General features: G+C 34.1%; 1 protein-coding gene across 6 annotated transcripts; it reads left to right on the top strand.

Annotated features, from left to right (window-relative positions):
- Positions 1-619: 619 nt before the first annotated feature.
- On the top strand, positions 620-3,974 carry LOC112292186 (uncharacterized). Of its 6 annotated transcripts, none has more exons than XM_024540429.3 (4): positions 620-1,022; positions 1,466-1,527; positions 2,561-2,775; positions 3,138-3,974. In XM_024540429.3, the coding sequence occupies exons 2-4, from the start codon at positions 1,491-1,493 to the stop codon at positions 3,162-3,164; spliced, it is 279 nt and encodes a 92-aa protein (XP_024396197.1). In that variant the 5' UTR covers positions 620-1,022; positions 1,466-1,490; the 3' UTR covers positions 3,165-3,974. The 6 variants fall into 6 exon arrangements, with proteins under 6 accessions (XP_024396197.1, XP_024396193.1, XP_090112288.1 ...); XM_024540425.3 differs by having other exon boundaries at positions 621-1,022; positions 2,998-3,426; XM_090256162.1 differs by having other exon boundaries at positions 679-1,022; positions 2,567-2,775; positions 3,138-3,426.
- The last annotated feature ends 18,897 nt before the right edge of the window (positions 3,975-22,871 follow it).

The raw sequence follows: 22,871 nt of genomic DNA, 5'->3' as shown, positions 1-22,871 counted from the left end.
TGGTAATTTGTTTCGTCTGCTTGTCTCTTGCACGCAAATGTAGTCCAACATGGCAATGTTGATATTTGATTTGTTCATGACGTGGTACAATGCTTTCTCTTTTGGATTGCTTGTAGGGAGCCCTTACCTTGCACCCAGTCGGGGTAACACTTGCCCGACGTCCAGGATAAGAACCATCCTTGAGTAAATTGGCTTAAAGGTCACATCGCTCATAAATATAAATATTTACAGAAGTAAATAAAAGCCTGAAAAACGCATGACTTTTTGAAGTCTCAGGTTCACCAGATGGTCCTCATCCGACTATTGAAAATTCATTGTTCGTACTTTCCTAGCGACCTGGATGTAAATAGGTAGCCAGGTCAAGTGGAGTTAAGTACAAATAGAGAATGACAGGCCATTAAATCGAACGCAGCGAATGGCACGAGGGACGTTTATGGATCCTCGTGATGTGACTTAATGGGTAAAGTACTAAAATATTGCTCAATTTATGAATCTCTGTCGTATAGTATAATGTCTTATCTACTGCAAGTCGTTGTACGTATTTTCCAGGTACTGGGGCTGTACACAAAACAGCTTCTGGACTTAAGCCTCGATCGCTGTGCTTAACTGAATCAATTTCAACGCCATCGCTGAGCTCTGTAACTTAGCACAAGTTTTGGGGGATGTAATAAGCGGAAGTTGATTCCTGAAACTTCACATGTGTTTGTTTAGAGACTGTGCTTCAGTGTTCCTGGAGGACGCACGGTGGCTGCTAAGGCAGAAAGAAATCTCTCATCTTTAGAGTTTAAAGGTGTGTAAGTTTTCTGTCGTACCATCCAAGCTACACAGATCCACGTTGTCGACATGATAACAGAAGCTTGCACCGGTACAGCAAACGAGAGGAATTATGATGTATTGAGCTTGTCTTGGCAAACGGGCTAACTTGGGCTGCTATCGTGGGGGCCGACTAACTTCTAGCAGTGTTCAAGAAACAATGACTTTGCTGCCAGAGACGCACAACCCGCTTGGTTACTGATCTCTAGGTATGTCGTCTCAGCCTATGTGATTCACCCTAGATTGGTGTGCACTTAGAGCAGAATGTCTTTCAGTTTCGGAATGATGTTTCAGAGCGTTAAAGAAGAATCCGAGGGCACATCTGTCGGCAGACTTGGTAAGCGCTGCTCAACAGTGTTGCTTTAATGTCAATGAATTGAAATTAAAAGATAATGGAAGAATCGAAGTACAGTTAACTGATGCTGAAACGAAATGGTTCTCCCTTATGAGAAGAAGATTGAACCCAGCTTGAGCTTCAAGCGTACTGTTAAATGTGTATGTGCTAACGAGACGTCACATGCTAAAACTGTTGAGTGGTTTGTCTGGACATGTATCAAGCCTATTCTACAGGGAGGATCTGGAAAAATTTCTCCTTGGAGCATAACCTATTTTCCTTGCTAAATATCCTTGAAGTGCTGCTTGTTTGATACAGATTGGAGATCACTCAACAATGACTGATGAGAATGAATTCACAGTTTGATGGGAACCGTGCAGGTAAATTAACCCATCGCGTGTAAACAACCTAAATATAGGATGTGATAATATTTCTTATTAGATTACTTGTTGAAGTAGTGATTATATGATGTGATATGCATTTCAATCTGCAAGTACAGTTCGCAAAGAATACACTCTTCAAACACGACACCCTGCTCATGCACGATTCAGTTATTACATGCTTGTTCCAACATCTGATATCTCATGCTGATTACTGACTCATACTTCACAGTTCTATTAACTGAAGCATACAGCATAAGCCTTCTAAACTTCTTGTGTATACAGTTACACAAGGTGCGATAACTAAGCTTTTTATTTAGCTAGTTGCTTGAAAAAGGAAGAACACCTTCCTCGTGCAGTGGTTTCAAAAATGTGCGCAAGGGATTCTCAAGTTGTTAGCAGAGTTCCTCTTCAGAAAATACATGCCATACATATAATTTTCCTGCATCGTCCACATTCCTGCATAATTGCTAAAACTCATCCCCACAGGAATCATGTGGGTGTATCAAGACATGACTCTTGTTCCATTCTCTTCCCCAAGCAGGACGGTTGAGGAAATTCTGTTGTGGAGAACAATTCCCTTACCCCCAAACTTTAGAGCACCGTCTACTAAGTTAAATATGGAGCTCTAAACCAGTTGTTGAATTTAAAGTTGTGGCCTTGTGTTCCCAATTTTCCTCCATGCTAGTACTTACTAAAAATTGCTCCTCGGCCGAAGTTCTCGGGATACAACAAACTATGAGAAGATGTCTGTGATATCTGTTTTCCTAAGTCCATGCATGATACTAAATTGTGATAACATGGTCTGTAGTTAATGCATGCATGATATGTTCCAGGTTCCTTCTAGATTTAGACCATATACACGCAGAGTATCAGTAAGCATGGAACCTCTGTTGTGGTCAGTCACAATATACATTTTTTTTGTCTAGTTAAACCAGATATGAGAGTGGAAACCGCAGAAGTGGCAAAAAAATCTTTGAGTAGTTGCAACGGGAAATGTAACCTATGTCAAGCATCTGTAATTGTGAACCAGCTGCAGATTTTGGATGGAGCAAAAGGGCTTGCACGACAAACAAAAAGCATTGGATTGACGTTTTTGACGAATGTAGACAAGCGGGCCACGATTTTAGCGATGGTTCAGTTGCTCAAAGAAAATGGTATCAGACCTTCAAGAACTATAATATGGGTAGAGATGGAGGCGAAGTAATGCCACTGTCTCTTCGTGATGAATCCAGCTTCTGCATTCAGGTGAGGTGTACCAATGCGACACTGCTGATTCTGGTATGCAAACATTTACAATTAGGAATTCACTATCGTCATGCATAAATTTGATTTACAGGCTAGGAAATTCACATTGTGTGCAATGTCACGGCTTGAAATAACGCAGCACCAAGAGTCAATCTTTGAACTTGAATTGAACATTTGTGCATGTCGGGCTAAATTGGAGAAACTTGCAAACTTGTACTTCAGTGGCCTCATCAAAGAGAACTAGACGTTGCTGAAACGAATCCCCATTCGGAGCCTCCAACTGTTCTTCAAAGTGTTCCTCAGTCTTCCTTGCAAAGGTGGTGATTAGACGTGTTAATAAGCTTTTTCTTCTTGCTTTGTAGAGGGGACTTAGGTCTCCTACATCATGAATCAGGAGTATTGATCATCGCTTACCAGCAGCAAAAACTTTGGCTCGTCACTGAGGAGCGCCGTTGAGGCTTTCTATTAATTCCAGCCTTTGATGAATTTGTTTGTTCGAGATCACAGTAGGTAATGGCTCAGCTACTTTCGCAAGTAGATAGGTCTTACATATTTTACAGTTTCTGTAAAATAAGCTCTTTTTATTTGAAAAATAATATATATGTGATAGTAAAGGTTAGTATAGGATGTCCCTGCTATAAGTGTTGGAAACGATGTTGGTGCTTGTTTTGTCTCTACTGACCTCTCTTTTCAGGGCTGTCGTCAATTTGATCCTCTAGACATTATAGTTCAAGGCCCCTATCAACTTGTTCTAGTCTCCTACCTCACAATTTGAAGACTTGCTATTCTCAACCATCGTGACAGATCTCTTCCGATCTACTTTGATGTCGTCTCAGATTTCTTCTAGTGTGCGAGGGAGCAATGCTCACATAGGTTTAACTATACCTCAACTAGGCCCTCATACCATGACGAAAAACAGAGTTTGGTACACTAGGGTGAGCAAAGTTCAACTACTATCATACGAGTATAATACCTTGTATAGTATATTATACAAGTTATAGTCTTAATCCTAAACTAACCATCCTGAATGACTTGCCTAATAGGTGAAATGATGAAGGATAAGTACAGTAGGCAAAGTAATATTGAGCATTAAGGTGAAGTCACCTCTAATTAGGTGCTTGAGAGTTTTATCAACAGACTTAACAACTCTCGTTTATTATTGGTTTTTTTTCAATTCAAACATCACATTGACTTTTCTTGAGGCAGAGTTAGAGAAGCACCGAAGCAGAGTTAGAGAATCATGTCTTTGACTATGCTCTTCTCAAGCTTCCATGAGTGTCCAGTGAGGAGTTTGGAGGTTCAGCTAAGTTTTGCAAATGACTGGGTCATACCTGATTTAAATAGTTTCCAACACAACATGAAAATGGTGCGTCTTCATCAAACCTGAACCATTGCACTGAAATCGTGCTGATGCCTGTAGCTCTTGCATTTGAAGGATTGTGTTCACTACCGCCGGTTTGGTCCGCGAATACCGTAAGACACTGCCGTACTTTCTAGCCCAACGCTTCTCATGATTATCAGTCTCAGCCAGAGTTATTGATTATTCGAAAAAACCTCGGTTTCCGAGTTCTTTCTCGTCAACAACCGGATCAACACGGTCTCTTAATATCATGATTGCACGAAACAAGCAGTTCGACTTTACAACTTAGAAACTCAGCAATTGTCAAATAGGGGTCGGAAAATGACTTGAAAATCTCGAAATTCATGGATTTTAATGACGAGGTGCCGTGAATCATATTTTTGACATAGGCCGCGACGTAATCTGTGAGAATATGATTTGATCACACATGCTGAATGAGCCTATTGGATTTCATCCAGTTGTTGGAGTGATTGGGTGAATTGAAGAAATTTTCGAAGAGGCTAGATCTAAACTTTGAATATGGTATCCCATCTGGGTAATTTATTTAGTAACTAGTGTGTTACTAGTAAGAAATAAGAACTTTTCATTGATATTTAAGATTTTACTTGTAATAAAGTGTCATTGTTTTCCTGATATTCTTGGTGTGGTATTCTGTGAAACAAAATAGGTTAAGGGTCCACGCTTCATCGTTCTGTGCATTTTATTGAGTGCTAGGTTTTGATTGATTCAGCGGTTTACGACCGATTTAGTTGTTTTTCGACTCAACTTTTTGTTTCCGACCAATTGATTGCCTTAGAAATATTGAGCGATTGAGCAACTGCTCCAGTATATTTTTCAAGTTTTTCATTTGTAGAGCTTAGAAAATTCACAGTGCTTATTTTTCCACGCAAAATTCTTATTCTCTCGAATATTTTCTTGAACTTCTTGACTCTCATGCATTACATTTTTCTAGTTCTTACTCATTTTCTGTTTTGACTTGTTTTCACTTCTCTCTCTGATTTTCTCACTTTACAAGAGTTAGTTTCTTACAATTTGATCATATGTTGCAATTTGATCACAATGTCCACCAATAAAGACCTTATTGGAATTCAGCATTTCAATGGTTCTGAATTTCACATATGGAAGTGGCAGATCAAGAATCTTTTCCAAGCAAAAGGGTATATTATTCATACTGATGACCGAGGGCAAAAGAATACAGATTGTGTGCAATGGATAGAGGCGGATTATAACGCTTATACTCTATTAATTTCATCCATTGAGCAATTGTTTCTTGTGCCTCTAACTCAATGCAAAACTATGCAATAAGTCTGGGATAGATTATTAGAGGAGCATGAATTTAACAACAGTGCCAATATTTATGAACTTAAGCGACAGTTCTTTGATGCAAGAATTCAACATGATCAATCCATTTTTAGTTTCATGATTCATCTAGAATTTATTATGAACAAAATTGGAGGATTTGGGTGATACTAAATTTACAAATTTTTGCATGATATCTAAAATCACTTCAAACCTCCCTACTAGAGTGCTAAAATCTTAAGATTCTACAAATGAAGCTTGTGTATTTTATATTCATTTGTAAGATCTTAAGATTTTAACACTTCTCAGATTTCAAAAGCTCTTTATATAGAATCAAAAAATTATCATTCAAATGATTTATATCAAGAGTAATGTTATGAACTAGATCAAAGTAGATTTAATAAAAATTTTGATATTACTTGAGCTTATAATGCACTAGCATCTCGAGGAATTACATAAGGATGGATAGCTGATATGGCACAATAGAACATATGATTGACAAGTTTCATTGATTCATCAATTATAAATATGTACTAGCAAATGTAATATGGCCTATTGAAACATCTGTTGGATATAAATGTTATGTGATGGAAATAGGTGAGATCAAGATTTTAGTTCAATAATCTTATTCAATAGAAATCTATTTTCTACAATAAGTTCTCTATATTCTAAGCTTTAGAAGAAATATTTTTAGGCTAATAAAGATTGCAAGATAGCATAAAATATTTACTCTTTGCAAAGATTCAACACGTGAGCTTATTCAAAATAATACTATTATAATGACAGAAAGAACACTTCAAGGATCTTATATTTTAAATTATTTAGTTCTTCTTCTTCTTCCAACAATTGTTTCTTATGTAGTTTTTTATGATAATATTTCATGTTCAAAAGAACTACAAAATATTCAAATAGAGTATCTTTATCTTAACTACTTATATTATGATATGATAAGAAAGATGGCTATTAATATTTTAATAACTAATATTATACTTAAATCTATTGAATATCCATAGTTATATTTTGAATGTACTTTTGGCAAGTCACAAAAAAAAAAATCTTAAAAGTTTAAATTATATTTGAGCTTCATTACTTTGCATGCTTATTCATAGTAATATATGTGATCTCATAAGTATGCCATCTCATAGAAGACCATTATTTTATATTTTATTTTAAGATGATTATATACAATATTGATTTATTTTCTATACTTTTTAAAAATCATAGGCTTTTATATGTTTTCAAAAGGTTTTCAAAACCATATTTAGAGACATCAGTTATAAGGTACTTACTTTACAAATAGACAATTGAAAAAGATTTTATAATCAACATTTTAAAGATTTTTTACATAGAAAAGGCATAAAATCTGAATTAATTGTTCTATATATTCTAGAGCAAAATGAAATTTCATAAAGAGACAATTGTACAATTATGGAGGCTATTAGAAGTATAATTTATTATATTCATCTTGATCCACTATTTTAGGTATATGCTATTGACAATATAGTTTACTGTCAAGAACATGAATCTTGAAGAAAGAAAATCCTCAATATACTCTTATATTATTGAAAAGAATTAGAAAGTCACTTAAAGATGTTATAATATTCAACTAGAATGGCTATTGCCAAAAATAAGAAGAATAAAAAGTCTTGAAATAAGACTAAAGACTAGAAAGGCATTGATAAGAGTAAAGAAAGCTTCACTCTTGCCTCCATATATATTCTCTAACTAATAGCTACATGGCAATATTCTATAGGATATCCAACATGTGTTGACTTTGTCAGCTACATGTCTTAACTTGCAAGACAACTTATTTATGTATGTACCTGTTAGGAACATATTCCTTAGAACTTTCTAGAGAGAAGTTTCTAGAACCTTCTAAAAAACAAGCCTCTGGAACCTTCTAGAAGAGAAGCCTCTGGAACCTTTTAGAGAGAAGTTTCTAGAAACTTCTAGAAAGGAATCCCCTGGAACTTTCTAGAAGCTTCCTAGTTAATAGAAGTAGCTCGAGAAGTTTCTAGAACCTTCTAGAAAGGAAGCCTCTGGAACCTTCTAGAAGCTTCCTAGTTAATAGAAGTAGCTCGAGAAGCTTCCTAAGTAGGAGTATATATAGGGATCGAGGCTGAAGAGTTCTTCAGTTTCGACAACACATCTCTTGGAGTTCTAGCTCACCTTTCTGGTGTTGTTCTTGTACTCATCTGTTTAATCTAGTTTTGCCACTTCTTCTTGAACTTCTTGTTAGATTTCAAGTCTGTATTTTGTGTCCGTGACAGTTTGTCGAGACTACACTAACTTGAGATATCAGAGCTAGTTCTTTCTTAGTAGAGTGTGGATTACCCCTCTACTTGAAGGTATACTAGCATTTTTTAGAGGTTGCAGATTACCCTCCTCTAAACTGATACTTCTTCTGTTACAATATTGGAGTCTTATTCTTCTTGGAGAGAGTGGATTACCCCTCTTCTTGAAATTCTTAAGGCATTTTATAGGTTGTGGATTACCCTCCTATAAACCAATATTGCCTCTTATAGGGTCATTTTTGTCCTTCTTTTAGAATGGCCGGAGGTCAAGACATTAGTATGACAGAAAGTTCAGAGTCTAAGTTAGATGCTATTATGAATGCCCTCGCTACGTTATCACAAAGAACTGCAGAGATTGAAGGAGTGGTGGCAAGGCTTCATAATGATGGAGTATCTGGGATAGCACAATCTAAACTACACCAGCCTCAAATTTCGGCACTTGGAGAAACAACTTTACCTCAGGTTCAACAAGAACCACTAGTTCTACAACATAAGGAGCCTCGAGTTAGCCTTCTAGATAAGTTTGATGGAACACGTTCCAAGTTTCGAGGATTCGTTAATCAAATCAGGTTGATAACAGTTTTACAACCCGAATGATATCCAACGAAGGAGTCACGTGTTGGGCTTGTTGGAACCTTACTTACGGGACAAGCTCTATCATGGTTTGCTCCTTTGTTTGAGAAACGATCATCCATATTAAACAACTTCGAAACCTTTTTGAAAGCATTTGCGGAAGCATTTGGTGAACACGATAAGGTTCGATGGGCTACAACAAAGATCCGGTCGCTACGACAAGAGATGCGTTTTACATCTGTTTATGCTTCGGATTTCAGGCAATTAGTATGCGACATCAATTGGGATGAAGAAACGTTGATGAGTCAATTCTATTGGGGTTTAAGAGATGATGTGAAGGATTTGCTGTTAACTCTTCCTGATCCACGAACGCTCAATGAAGCCATTAGCCAAGCTGTGAACTGCGATAATCGCCTATTCCAACGTCGCCAAGACCAACGCTCAAGACAATATACAATTCGCCATGCTCCAACTATGTCGGCAAGCAGTGTGAATTCGCATTCAGGGGTGGAAGACATGCAAATTGATGCGGTACGTATCAAATCTCTTACTATAGAAGAAAAAAAGCGACGTATGGAGGAAAATTTATGCTTGTATTGCGGTGGGGAAGGCCACAAAGTCAGAAACTGCCCCAAAAAGCAAAATCGAGGCATAGTCAAGACTAGGGGAGTATTTGTTCAAGAATTCGAGGATGCCCAGCCACAGTAGGAACCGTGCAGCTGGACAATGAAATATCCCAACAACAATCAGGTTCCTTTTTTTCTGCCCAACCTGCACTTTGTTTTACAATCCCTTTGTTTATCGGCCCTCAAAAACTGAGAACCTTAGCACTACTAGATTCAGGAGCATCTGCTTGTTTTTTAGACGAAGAATTTGTAAAGCGTCATAAGATCCCTTTAGTACAAAAATCAAAACCTGTTCATGTTGAGGTCATAGATGGGCGACCTTTATTGTCTGGTAGCATCACCCATGAATCAAAACCTATAGAAGTAACGTTTAAAGACTATAGTAGTCATATTATTTTTAATATTATTAGAACCCCATCAAATCCTATTATTCTTGGTCTTTCTTGGTTGGAAAAACATAATCCATTGATAGATTGGAGGTTGCGGAAGATGACTTTTCCCACAAAACCACCCAAGACAAAACCTAGTAAAAAACCTCGAAAAAAGAAATCCTTATTCATTGGAGCAAGAGCGTTTATAAGATCATCTAAAGAAGGCACTCCATTTGTCATTTATGCGGTTCCAACTACCGAGGAGAAGATCTCAACAGCAAGTATACCGGAGCAATATAAGGATTTTGAAGACGTGTTTCAAAAGAAGAACGCCGACATACTACCGGAACACCGACCATATGATTGTGCCATAGACTTGCAAGAAGGAGCACAACCACCTTTTGGCCCAATCTACAATCTATCGCAAACAGAGTTGGCAGAGTTACGAAAGTACATCGACGAGAATCTAGCCAAGAACTTCATTCGTCATTCAAAATCATCAGCTGGAGCACCCATCTTATTTGTGAAGAAGAAAGATGGATCATTACGGATGTGTGTGGACTATCGAGGCCTCAACAAGGTAACAAAGAAAAATCGTTACCCATTACCCTTGATTTTTAGTCTCTTAGAACAACTTGGACGTGCAAAGATCTTTACAAAAATTGATCTAAGGGGAGCTTATAATCTCGTACGAATCAAGGAAGGAGATGAGTGGAAGACAGCATTCCGTACAAGGTATGGTCATTTCGAATATAATGTCATGCCTTTTGGTCTTACCAATGCTCCAGCGGTTTTCTAACATATGATGAATGACATCTTTCAAGAACACATCGATGATTTTTTTGTCATCTACTTGGACGATATTCTAATATTCTCTAAAAACGAAGAAGAGCATGAAGAGCATGTTCGTTTGGTCTTGGAGAAACTACGCAAGGGAGGACTATTTGCCAAATTAGAAAAGTGTTTATTTTACTAGACGGAGATGAAATTTTTGGGGTTCATTGCGACTACAGAAGGTTTGAAGATGGACCCCAAGAAAGTAGAAGCAATCATGTCTTGGGAGGTTTCGAAGACGGTTAGAGACGTACAATGCTTTCTTGGTTTTGCTAACTTCTATCGAATCTTCATCAAGAATTATTCTCAAGTTGCTGCTCCTTTCACTCGATTTACATGCAAGGATAAGTTGGAATGGGGACCTTTGGCGGAGAAGGTGTTTCAAGATTTGAAGACAACATTTACTACAACTCCAATTTTGGTACATCCAGACTTTACAAAGGCCTTCTATTTAGAAACTGATGCTTCAGATTTTGCTTCGGGAGCTGTGCTTTCACAAATGAGTGAAGATAAGAAGCTCCATCCAGTTGCATTCTAATCTCGGAAGTTCTCTGCTGCTGAAATCAATTATGAGATCCACTATAAGGAACTTCTTGCTATAGTAGATTCTTTCGAAGAATGGCGTCACTTTCTTGAAGGAGCTGCACATCTAGTAACCGTATATACGGATCATTAGAATTTGGAGTATTTCATGACGGCTCGAGTTTTAAATCGGCGTCAAGCTCGGTGGAATATGTCGCTATCTAGATTTGATTTTGTTATCACTTATCGACCTGGAAGACAGCAACGACTATCCGATGCTTTATCAAGGAGATCGTATCTTGCACCAAAGGCTAGAGAAGCAACGTTTGATCAACAATATACAACGTTATTGAAGCCAGAGAGATTTCAACTTTGTGCTACTATTGTATCATTTGATGCTGACTTCCTAAATCAGGTACGTGCTATGACCATTAAAGATTTAGTAGCCATTGATATCAAGCAACGTATCAATGACGACAAGTTCAAGGTGGAGGGAGATCTTTTATACTTTGAAGAGCGATTGTACATTCCAAAAGGACCAACACGACTCCAAGTTCTTCAATCTCGCCATGATTTTCCAGCTGCGGGACATTTTGGATTCAACAAGACCTTAGAGCTTATTTCCCGAGATTTTTGGTGGCCCCAAATGTGGAAGGATGTGAAAGATTTTGTCTTCTCTTGTGACATCTGTTCAAGATCTAAGAATCCTCGACATCGCCCTTATGGACTTCTACAGCCATTGCCAATTCCACGTCGACCATGGTCTTCAATTTCTATGGACTTCATCACGGACTTGCCATCATCAAACTCATTTGACAGCATCTTTGTCGTGGTAGATCGGCTTACGAAGATGGCACACTTTGTTCCTTGTAAGAAGGCATCGTCCAGTGAAGTCACAGCAAGACTCTTTCTCAATAATGTATATCGATATCATGGACTACCAGATGATATCATATCAGATCGAGGTACCCAGTTCGTGTCAAAGTTTTGGAGATCTCTCTTTGGGATATTGAAGGTGGATATCAAGCTTTCTTCAGCTTTTCATCCTCAAATTGATGGCCAAACGGGACGGGTGAACCAAGTCTTAGAGCAGTACTTACGATGCAGCATCAACTATCAGCAAGACGATTGGACTACATATCTACTGCTAGCCGAGTTTGCATATAACAACACCCTCCATGCGTCGACTCAATAAACACCATTCTTTTCCAACTATGGATATCATCCGAAGCTTGATTTATTGAGTCCGTCAACAAATAACAATCCAGCAGCTGAAGGATTTGCGAAGCAACTATCAGAGCTTCAAACTATGTTGAAGCTTCAATTACAATCCGCTCAAGAATCCTATAAGACGTCTGCAGATAGATTTCGGAATCCAACACCTACTTTCAAAGTTGGAGTCAAAGCCTGGCTTCTTCGATGAAATATCAAGACCAAGCGACCATGTGATAAGTTGGACTATCGAAGATTGGGACCATTTATCATCCAGAAGCAAATTAATCTAGTGGCATACCGGCTGGATTTACCGGCTTCTATGAAAGTACATCCAGTCTTTCATGTTTCTCTATTGGAATCTTATCGAGAGTCATCTTTTCCTGGAAGAGTGCAATATCCGCCACCTAGTATTGAAATCGAGAACCACAAGGAATACGAGGTTGAAAAGGTATTGAATTCACGACAAAGGTGGGAAAAGTTAGAATATCTTGTTCATTGGTGTGGCTATGACATTAATGAGCGAACGTGGGAGCCAGCTGAAAATCTTGTGAATGCGCCACAAAAAGTATAGGAGTTTCATCAACGACATCCCGATAAACCTAAATTAATTCGATGATAGCTTCTTTCTGGAGCTTGTTCTTCCAACAATATAAGAAAAGGGGAGAGCACCAGCAAAATTCATAGTTGATGTAGTTATTTTCTCCAAGATAGATGGTAGTTTGGTCTTTTGATATGGATAGCCAAGAGATAGATACTATGCCAGTCAGAGTATCGCAACCAAGTAGCTCATGAAGGCGACCCCGAGATGAAAAACTACATGTACCACGACGACGACGGAGGATACCGAGTAATCGATCACTGGTGATCGTATTTGAGATCGAGTCTGCTTACGATGGTCAACCAGAAGGCGTGTTTGCAAGACAATTTCACAATGAGGACACGAAAGTTCATGCTTGGTCAGAAGTCGAAGGCGTGGGCCACTACCGTTGGCTTCAAGGGTCGATGAACCACTTGCCTCGTGAACAACAGTTGGAGTTCATAGCAGAAGTTATGCGACAGATCTTTATTTTCTTGCGTTGGTACTGATCAACAACATTGCTTCTCAGAGACCTCGAAGCTAAAAGAGGGGGTGATGTTAGGGACATATTCTTTAGAACTTTCTAGAGAGAAGTTTCTAGAACCTTCTAGAAAACAAGCCTCTGAAACCTTCTAGAAGAGAAGCCTCTGGAACCTTTTAGAGAGAAGTTTCTAGAAGCTTCTAGAAAGGAAGTCTCTGGAACCTTCTAGAAGAGAAGTTTCTAGAAGCTTCTAGAAAAGAATCCCCTCGAACTTTCTAGAAGCTTCCTAGTTAATAGAAGTAGCTCGAGAAGCTTCCTAAGTAGGAGTATATATAGGGATCGAGGCTGAAGAGTTCTTCAGTCTCGACAACACATCTCTTGGAGTTCTAGCTCACCTTTCTGGTGTTGTTCTTGTACTCATCTGTTTAATCTAGTTCTGCCACTTCTTCTTGAACTTCTTGTTAGATTTCAAGTCTTTATTTTGTGTCCGTGATAGCACCACATAATAAACTTATTTTATAAGCTACTATATGGAGTTAACTTGTTCTAGAAGCTACCAACACGTGGTTAATTTGTTGGCAAAGTTTTTAACCTAAAAACATATTTAAAGTCAAAAATGTGTCTATGAAACTTCTAAGAAGCTTTTTTAGAAGACTTTATGAGATTAATTTATATTTATCTACTTCTATCTAATCATATAAGTAACCATTGGGATAAATGTATATATTCGTGACATTACCTCTCCTTTTAGGAATGACTTCCACGAAGAGTGGTCATCATCTTGCATAGATATTTGCAGTTCTTTATCTTAATTTTGATGGATGTCATCGATAAAAAGCCTCAACCTTCTTTATTGCATTTATAAGATACTTTGCTGGCTTCCATATACATTCACTAATATCATATCTATACCAATAAACAAGATATTTCAATCTATTTTGGTGCTACCTTGAATCTAAAACTTCTTCTACCTCGAGCTCTTAATTATTATCCACCTCTATAGGAGAAGGTGGTACTTGTCTTCTTCTTGAGATATTAGTTCTCTTATACTACTCAAAAAAGGTCACATGAAATATAAAGTGGATCTTTATAGACTCCAATAGATGTGATTGATAAGCAACAAGATTGATTTATTTACAAATATAAAAAGGTCCATGCCTATGATAGTCCAACTTATCATATGATCAAGTAGTCTTGATATTGTAATGAAATAACTATACCTTATCACCTATATTGAATTTTGGTTACTCATTGCAATAGAAATCAATGTAGATCTTTTATTGTTCTTGAGCTTCTTTTAATTGTGTCTTCATTATTATATGTAGCTTTGACAAATAATTTGCTAAATCTTTTGCGGATAGATTATCAACTTTTAAAAAGTCAAAAGTATCAAGTCGTGGATGACAACCATAATTGGTAAAGAAAGGTATTTGTTGAATAGAAGAACATACCAAATTATTGTATACAAACTATACTAATGGAAAAAGAATTGTCTAATCATCTTGATGATAATTCATGATATACTTCAAATACTACTCCAAAAACTTGATTCATATGTTTTCTTTGCTTATGAATTTGAGGATGAAAAGCCAAAGAGAGCTTTATATCCACCTTTAGAATCTTAAATAGAATTATCTAAAATTTTAATACAAATTGAGTCCCCTTATCCAATAAAATATCCTTTGGTCATTCATAATAGTGATAGATATTATCAATGAAAAGCTTAATTGTTTCTTCACCTGAAATAGATTTTGTATATGGTACAAAATATGCCATTTTGATAAAGCAATCTATGATTATAAATATAGAATCATTTGAACTTGAACTTAAAAGATCTATAATAAAATCCATAGAAATGAAAGACCATGGTTATTAGGATACATGCAATGGTTAGAGAAGTCTATAGGATCAATGCTGAGGAGTTTTTGATCTTAAACAAATATCACATGACTGAAAAAAGTCTTTTACTACCTTCCACATTTTTTGCCACAACAAATCTTTGGATATGAGGTCTAAAGTCTTGTTGTATTTAAAATATCATACTGCTAGAAAATTGTGACATGCTTGAAAAACTTGTAAATGTGCTTCTCCTTTTGGAACAAATAGGCATTCTTTAAAATAGACTAGGTTGTTTTTAAACTCAAACTTTCAAATATCATAAAAATTAGAAGAAAGATTTTTTTGATATTATGAATAAGAAAATCAGAGGACATACTTAATTGAATTTGTTTAACAAAGGTTGAATCAATAGTCAATGTTGATTTTATTGCTCAAAGATAAAAATACTCTAGCTTTAAGAGAATTATTCTTTGTTGATCAAAAGATATGTCTCTTTCTTTTGGTACAAAATAAGAGCATTTAAAAAGAATATCTGATAAACCTTATTTTTTTCTAGGTCGATATGTGATTTCGAAATCAAATCTTGATAATGACATGCTTCGATGAACTTAGCAACAATTCAAAATATATGTTGATATGAAATACTTGAGGTTCTTATAATCTATATATATTATGAATAGACTTGAAGCACCTTCTAGATAATAATGCCATTCTTAAAATGAATCTAAAATTGTAAGAAATTCTTTATCGTCGATGTTATAATTAATTTCAACTGCTAAAAATTTCTTAGAATAGAAAGCCAATGTATGGAGTTTGTCATCAGATCCCATTTATAACAATACTGGATCCTAAGTAAAGTCTGATACATCTCTTTTCATAAAGAATGCCTTAGAAAAGTCAATACAATACAAAATTGGTATAGAAGTAAATTCATTCTTCAAAGTAATAAATGATGCTTTGGCTTCTTTATTCCACTTAAGTTTGTCTTTATAAGTCAAACATATAAGTAGAGTTGCAACTTAAAAAAAGTTCTTGATAAAGATTTGGTAATAATTGGCAAAGTTCAAAAAGCATTGCACATCTCTTATTGTTCTTCGGATCTTCCAATCTATGATAGTTTGGATCTTCTTTGGATCCATTGTAAGGCCTTCATTGGAAATGATGTATCCCAAAAAGCCAACTTGAATAGTATAGAATATACACTTTTCTATCTTTGTGTATAATCTTGCAACTTTTAGTTTTTGTAACACACAACAAACATGAACTTCATGCTCTTTTGTATTCTTAGAATAGATTAAAATTTTGTCCAAATAACAAATTATAAAATCATTAAGAAACTCACAAAAGACATCATTTATTAGATGTTGAAAAGTAGCTGATGCATTCGTGAGTAAAAAAGACATGATATTATATTCAAAATATCTATATCTAGTTTGAAAAGTAGTTTCTTATTCATCTTCTTCTTTGATGTAGACCATATTATATGCTCTTTGTAGATCTATTTTTATATAGATTTTTGCTTAATTTAGTTGATAAAAAAGTCCTAACATCAAAGATAGAAGATACCTATTCTTGATAGTGATCTTGTTAAATCCTCGATAATCCATACACATCTGCAGAGATCTATCTTTTTTCTTCACAAATAAGATAAGAGCACCAGTTGGAGATTTAGAATGGCATATAAAGTTTTTAGCCAAGTTTTCATTAATGTATTCTTTGAGTGCAATCAACTCATTTTGTAATAGGCTATAGATTGGTCCAAATAGTGGTTAAGTTCTTTCTTGAAGATCAATGGAAAAATCTTAAAGACGATGCTTTGGAAGAATATTTATATTCTTCTTTTCAAAAATGTCATGAAAATCTTAATATTGGCTAGAAATATCACTTGATATCTTCTCACTATCAGCAATGGGCATGGCATATATAGCAAAAGATGGCCCTTCATTTGTGGCATGCATGAAAGCTCTTGCACCTACCAATAAGGATTTAGATGTACTAGACTTATGGATTTCTTCTTACCTAGTAGAAACTTAGATTAAATTATGGAAAAAATCAAGATTGCAAGAAATCTAATCTATATGAGGGTTATATCTTTTTAATTATGATAATTCTAAAATAATTGAATTAGAAAGAGATTTAATGACATTAAACATTACTAAATTATTGTGACCACTAGTTGTTACTTCTATAAGAATAGTTTCATATGTAACATTCACAGAAGATAATGAATGTCCATCTATTACTTCTACATGTATGGATTTGATTTTCTTAACTAAGAATATATCTCGTTTTTTGACAAATTCTTCATCTATAAAACAAGTTGAAGCTTCTAAATCCAAGAAGGCTAAGACTTTGTGATTTTTCTGTCCTAAACAGACTTCTATTGTAAAATAAGGTGAAGGATCATAGAAGAGAATATGATATTTACTAGATGTTGCACATGATTTTAGTCGCCCGGTCCCTATTATGGCTAGAGCAACTCATTTTTTGGTACATTATCTTCTTTGGCAATCGTGCTTCTCATTTTGTAATTGTATTGTTTCTTTTGACAATGTTGAGCAGTATGATTACCTTCTCTACAATACAAGCATAAGCTCTCTTGACATTGTCGACTCTTTTCCTACTCTGTGAGGAATTTAAAATATATTGTATCAATTTGCATTGGTTTTGGCCTTGATAAATAAGTGTTTAAAAACTTAGGAATTATTTTCATTATTTGATTTGATCCTTTTCAGTCATATCTTTATTTTTGATATCTTTCAAATAATCAATTGTCATAACCAATAGCTTGAGCAATAAATTAGTCTAAAGATTTTATCTTTGGTATTGTTAGTAATAAGTCTTTGATATTATCCTTCAACCCATATTGAAATTGATTGATAAGGGCTTTATCATTCAAGTCCATGTCGCAAACAAGGTTTTGGAATTCAGTAGCATATATGGTAGTTGACCGTATTCCTTGCCGTATAGATAAGAACTTGGTCTCTATTAATCTTTCTCAATCACTTTATCCAAATGTACCCTTAAATACTTCTAGGAATGAATTCAAGTTATAAAAGAATTTCTAATCTTTTTCCATTAAAGGTATAAATCAAGAAATAGGACTTCCTGATAGAAGTGCACATATGAATCCAACTTGAATAAATCCATCGGGATATTAGAAATGATACAACCTTAGATAGAACTTGACTTGTTGTAAAAATCCTTGAAATTTTGATCTTGTTCCATCAAACTTCTCAGTCATATTAATCCTTGTCTCCGTTATACTTGTAGAAAAAAAACTCATTAGATTTGATTGTAAGGTTGATTTACTTGCTTCCTTCAACTGCATAACTTCTTATTGTAGACTTTGAACTTCTTCCATAGGCATAGGCATAGTACTTCCATAATTCACATTGAAAATATGTGAGATTTCTCCTCTTAGAGTGTTGGTAAGTTTATGAAGACCTGTAATAGTTAAAAATCTATTTTCACTTCTGCTAATAGTAATATCCATAATTTTTCCTTCCATAGACAAGTCAAGCAAATTCAAAAAGTTAAATTAAAAGAGGGTAATCCACAACTTCTAATAAAAAAATTCCACAAAGAGGGATAATCCACTCTCTTTAAAGAAAAGATCAGTGTTAGAAAATAATATTTTTTTGTTTAAAGGTGGATAGTATCCAACCTTCAAAATATAATAATAGAAGTGGAATAATCCACTCACCTCTAAAATAAGATAAAAATAGTATATTAGCACTCTTATTGAACTATCAAGGCCATGAATCTTAAAGAAAGAAAATCCTCAATATACTCTTATATCACTAAAAAGAACTAGAAAATCAGTCAAAGATGTTATAATATTCAACTAAAATTGCTATTGCTAAAAAAAAAAAAAACTAAAAAAAAAAACTAAAAAGTCTTGAAACAAGACTAAAGACTAGAAAGGCATTAATAAGAGTAAAGAAGGCTTCACTCTTGCCTCCATATATATTCTCTAACTAGGAGCTACATGGCAATATTCTATAAGACATCCAACATGTATTGACTTTGTTAGCAACATGTCTTAACTTACAAGGTAAGTTATCTATGTATATACTACATAGTTAGCATGTGAAACAAGCTACTACACGGAATTAACTTGTTCCACAAGCTACCAACATGTGGTTAATTTTTTGGTCAAGTTTCTAACTTACAAACACATCTAAAGTCAAAACTATATCTATGAAACTTCTAAGAAGCTTCTTTAGAAGACTTTATGCAATTAATTTATATTTATCTACTTCTACCAAATCATATAAGTAACAATTGGAGTAAATATATATATATATATATCCATGATATTTACACCTTAAATCACACATGTTCTCATCTTCTTTCAAGTATTATTCTTTTTGAAGTTTATACTAAAAATAGCCTTTATTTTCTCATATACAATATTTTTGATGAAAATTTTATATTCAAATATATCACAAATTACAAAAGAAACTTAATGCTAAAATTTAAATTAGATTATTTCTTTGATACTTGGATGAATCAAAAGCTTATCAAATCTAGAATTTAACATATAAATAAGTAATAATCAATGAAGATGTTATCTTTGATGAACATAATTATATACAAGAAATATTATCTAAAGAAAATATTTTTTTAAATATAGTTTCATTTAAAGTTCTTTTTTAAGAATCTTTATGATCTTCTTTATTAGAAGTAAATATGCCATTTATAAATATACTTCAAAATTTTATTATCACATATCTAAATCTTTATAATTTTCAAATAAATAAAATTAATGTAAATAATCCTATAAAAAATGATATTTTTCATCTAAACAATGTAATTATAGATTATATCAATCATAGATATGATATCAATATGAGCAACAAAAATTATTTTCACAACAACCAAAATCATCTTATTAGAAGCAAAAATGAAAATAATGACCATGATATTTAAGATCATGATATCAATAAGAGTGATAAAATTGTTGTATAAAAAAATCATAGGTATATAATCAGTCGAAGTAATGACAATCAAGCTCTTTCTAAAAATCAAGTTCTTTATGGCAATATGCACAGTAGCGATGACTTCAATTGTAATAACAATCTAGATATTATTAAAAATTTACAACACAATTCAATTCAATACGATGCATTACCTATTACAATTGATCTTTTTTAGCTGAATTTTGACAATGTTCTTATTGTTCTATCTTTCAATCAAAATTCTTATGATGCTTTTGTTGAATTAAATTCACAATTTTCATCATCTTCATTCTATACAACAATCTTGTCATCTTTCTAATTATTTTAGATATTATAAATGAGTGATAATATACATATAAATTTTGTGATGATATTATCTTTTGCATTCTTTGTAGAAAATATCAAAAATTTAGAACCTACAACTATTTTAAGTTCAATTTATTTGAAGCATCAATTATCGAAACCATCCACTACTCTACTAAGATCTTTGAAATCATCAAATGCTTCACAAAATATATCTACATCTTTATTGAAGTCAAATTCTATTCCAACAATTATGCAGTTTATAACTCAATCTATGCCTTTTGTTCCTCAATCATATGAAGAGTCTCTTCTTTCAACACACTCTTTAGAATTTAAAGATGCTATATATGAAGAGTATTGATCTTTAATTCATAATATTACCTACCAATTAACAAATTTGCTTTTTGGAAGGAAAGCTATATATTGCAAATAGATTTATGTATTTAGAACAAATTTTGATGGCACTATTAATCTATTCAAAGCAAGATTGGTTGCAAAAAGATGTTCACAAAAATATGGAATTGATTTTATAGAGACATATTCACCTATTATTAAATATGATTTTATCAAACTTGTTCTTATTGTTGTTGTAAGCCATAATATGCACATATGATAGTTTGATATAAAAACAACTTTTTTACATGCCTAATTTGATCAAGAGACTTATATGAAGCAAGTTCCAAGTTTTAAATATTCTCAATTTTTAAACAAAGTATATCATTTATACAAGGATTTTTATAGTTTAAAACAAGCTAATTGTACATAGAATCAACATGTTGATTAATTTCTTATTATTCATAAATTTAAACAAAATTCTATTCATCCATGTATTTATTATTCCAATAATATGAATCAACTTATTATTCTTATGTTTATTGATAATAGTTTTTGTTGTTATCAAGACATTCAATGCATTCATTATATACTTATGACAATGAACAGCATTTTTGAAACCAAAGTCAATGATCCAAATACATATGTTGGTTTACAAATCAAAAGAAATCGAGTTGCAAAACTTTATTTATACATCAACGTACTTATTTAGAAAGGATTTTATGTAATTATGGATTTTTAGAATTATTTTTAATTAATATTCCAAAAAATTATAATTCTATTCTTTGAAGTATTAATTCTAGTAATAACTACTTAGTTAAAAAAAATTCTTTCATAAATATTATTGATAATCTTCAATTTGCCTCTACAAGCACTTGGCTTGATATTACTTACTTTATAAATAACGTCTCATGTTTCAAATCAAAATTTATTTAAATATATTATAATATTATAAAACAAATATTTTACTATATTTAAGCCACTTTAGATTTTAAACTTATTTATGGTGGCACAAATTCATCAAATTTGCTTACTACATTTGTTGATACTGACTATGTGGCTAATTTGGATGATTGAAAATTTTAAAGCAGTTATGTTTTATTTTTAAATGGTGGATCAATTAGTTGGAGATCAAAGAAACAAGATTGTTTAATTGACTGCACAACCAAATATATTGCCTGCTACATGGCAACTAAAAAAAATATTTGGTACTGATGAATATTAATAGATCTTAGCTATATTCAAGAAAAACCTACTATTTTTTACTCTAATTCACAAAGTGCAATTAAATTGACAATTAATCTTGAATTTCATTCTTTGACTAAACATATTGATATTAAATATCACATGATTCAAAGTAAGTTAAAAATAGATTTCTACAAATAGATTATATATCTACTAATAGAAACGTAGTTGACATTTTTACTAAAGCACTAGCTCCTAATACATTCAAAACATTGCATGATTTTCTAACTCTACACTCAAACTAATGCTTTACTTCTCCATTGAAGTGGAAAAATTACAACATGTTGTAACATCAATGGAGAAGTTATTATTTAGTGGGAGTTTTGTGACTTGTGTGATACTACTAAGAAATAAGAACTTCTAATTGATATTTAAGATTTTACTTGTAATGAAATGAAGTGTCATTGTTTTCCCGATATTCTTGGTGTAGTATTCTGTGAAACAAAATAATTTAGACTACTCCTCGCAAATGACCTCATAAGTATGGTCTCGACCAGGCATGCTTGTTATGAACCCTTTAGATCTGAAAATTGGCCATCAAATATGAAACGGTAGTGTGCATTTCTCGCGTGCATTTTTAATTGGAAACAATGGCAGTTCATCGGGTACTCTGACCACACTCACAAAATCTAGCACGAAATGTAGGTAGATTTTCCTTCTCGAGAAAAGTGACTGAAGCATATTTTGAGTGTGATCTGCTTATTTAATTGAGAGTACCTATCCGCAAGGGAAACGAGCCTTACTTATTCCCAGCATGGCGTTCCCGTACTTTTCAGAGATCCCTCACCTTGGTTTACACATCTAGGTTACGGCTAGCCGTAGATAAAGGTTTGCTTGCAAGGAAGACAAAACTGGGGCAATTAAAATTAGCAAAATGAAAAAGAAACTCACAGGTTGGCCAAGCCGGGTTTCAACCGCAGCACAGGACGGTAAGTAGGGGAAATGACCCTGCTAATGATGGGGACAGTCTGTATTCTCCTTCGCTTCGTTTTTTTTTTTTTTTTTTTTTTTTTTTTGGTGACAAGGAATTACTCATGCCGTAGAAGCTGTAAATCCAGTTCAATTCCGGCTCCTGAAACTTCAACAGCCGCGTTCGACAGATACCCACCAGATCAGCTGCAGCTGCTGCGGTGTGAAAAGGATACGGCATCTGGATGTCCATTTAATAGGTGTGTGTGCCATCTTTGCCACTGATTTGCGCCTGACCCATGAGTTACCAGATTAACAATTTTATATTAAGCATTTACTATGAATAGTAAC

The sequence above is a fragment of the Physcomitrium patens genome, chromosome 15, assembly GCF_059467195.1.
Source record: "Physcomitrium patens ecotype Gransden chromosome 15, ASM5946719v1, whole genome shotgun sequence".
NCBI classification, from domain to species: Eukaryota; Viridiplantae; Streptophyta; class Bryopsida; order Funariales; family Funariaceae; genus Physcomitrium; species Physcomitrium patens.
The sequence above is the reverse complement of the archived record's forward strand: the minus strand, read 5'-3'. Positions and strand labels throughout refer to the sequence as shown.

Bases quoted from the DNA above. Each gene is read 5' to 3' on its own strand.
- LOC112292186 (XM_024540425.3), top strand. From the start codon at position 1,491: ATGAGAATGAATTCACAGTTTGATGGGAACCGTGCAG. The intron at 1,528-2,560 runs GTAAATTAACCC...ATTGTGAACCAG, and splicing joins GTTTGATGGGAACCGTGCAG to CTGCAGATTTTGGATGGAGC. The intron at 2,776-2,997 runs GTGAGGTGTACC...CTTGTACTTCAG, and splicing joins AATCCAGCTTCTGCATTCAG to TGGCCTCATCAAAGAGAACT.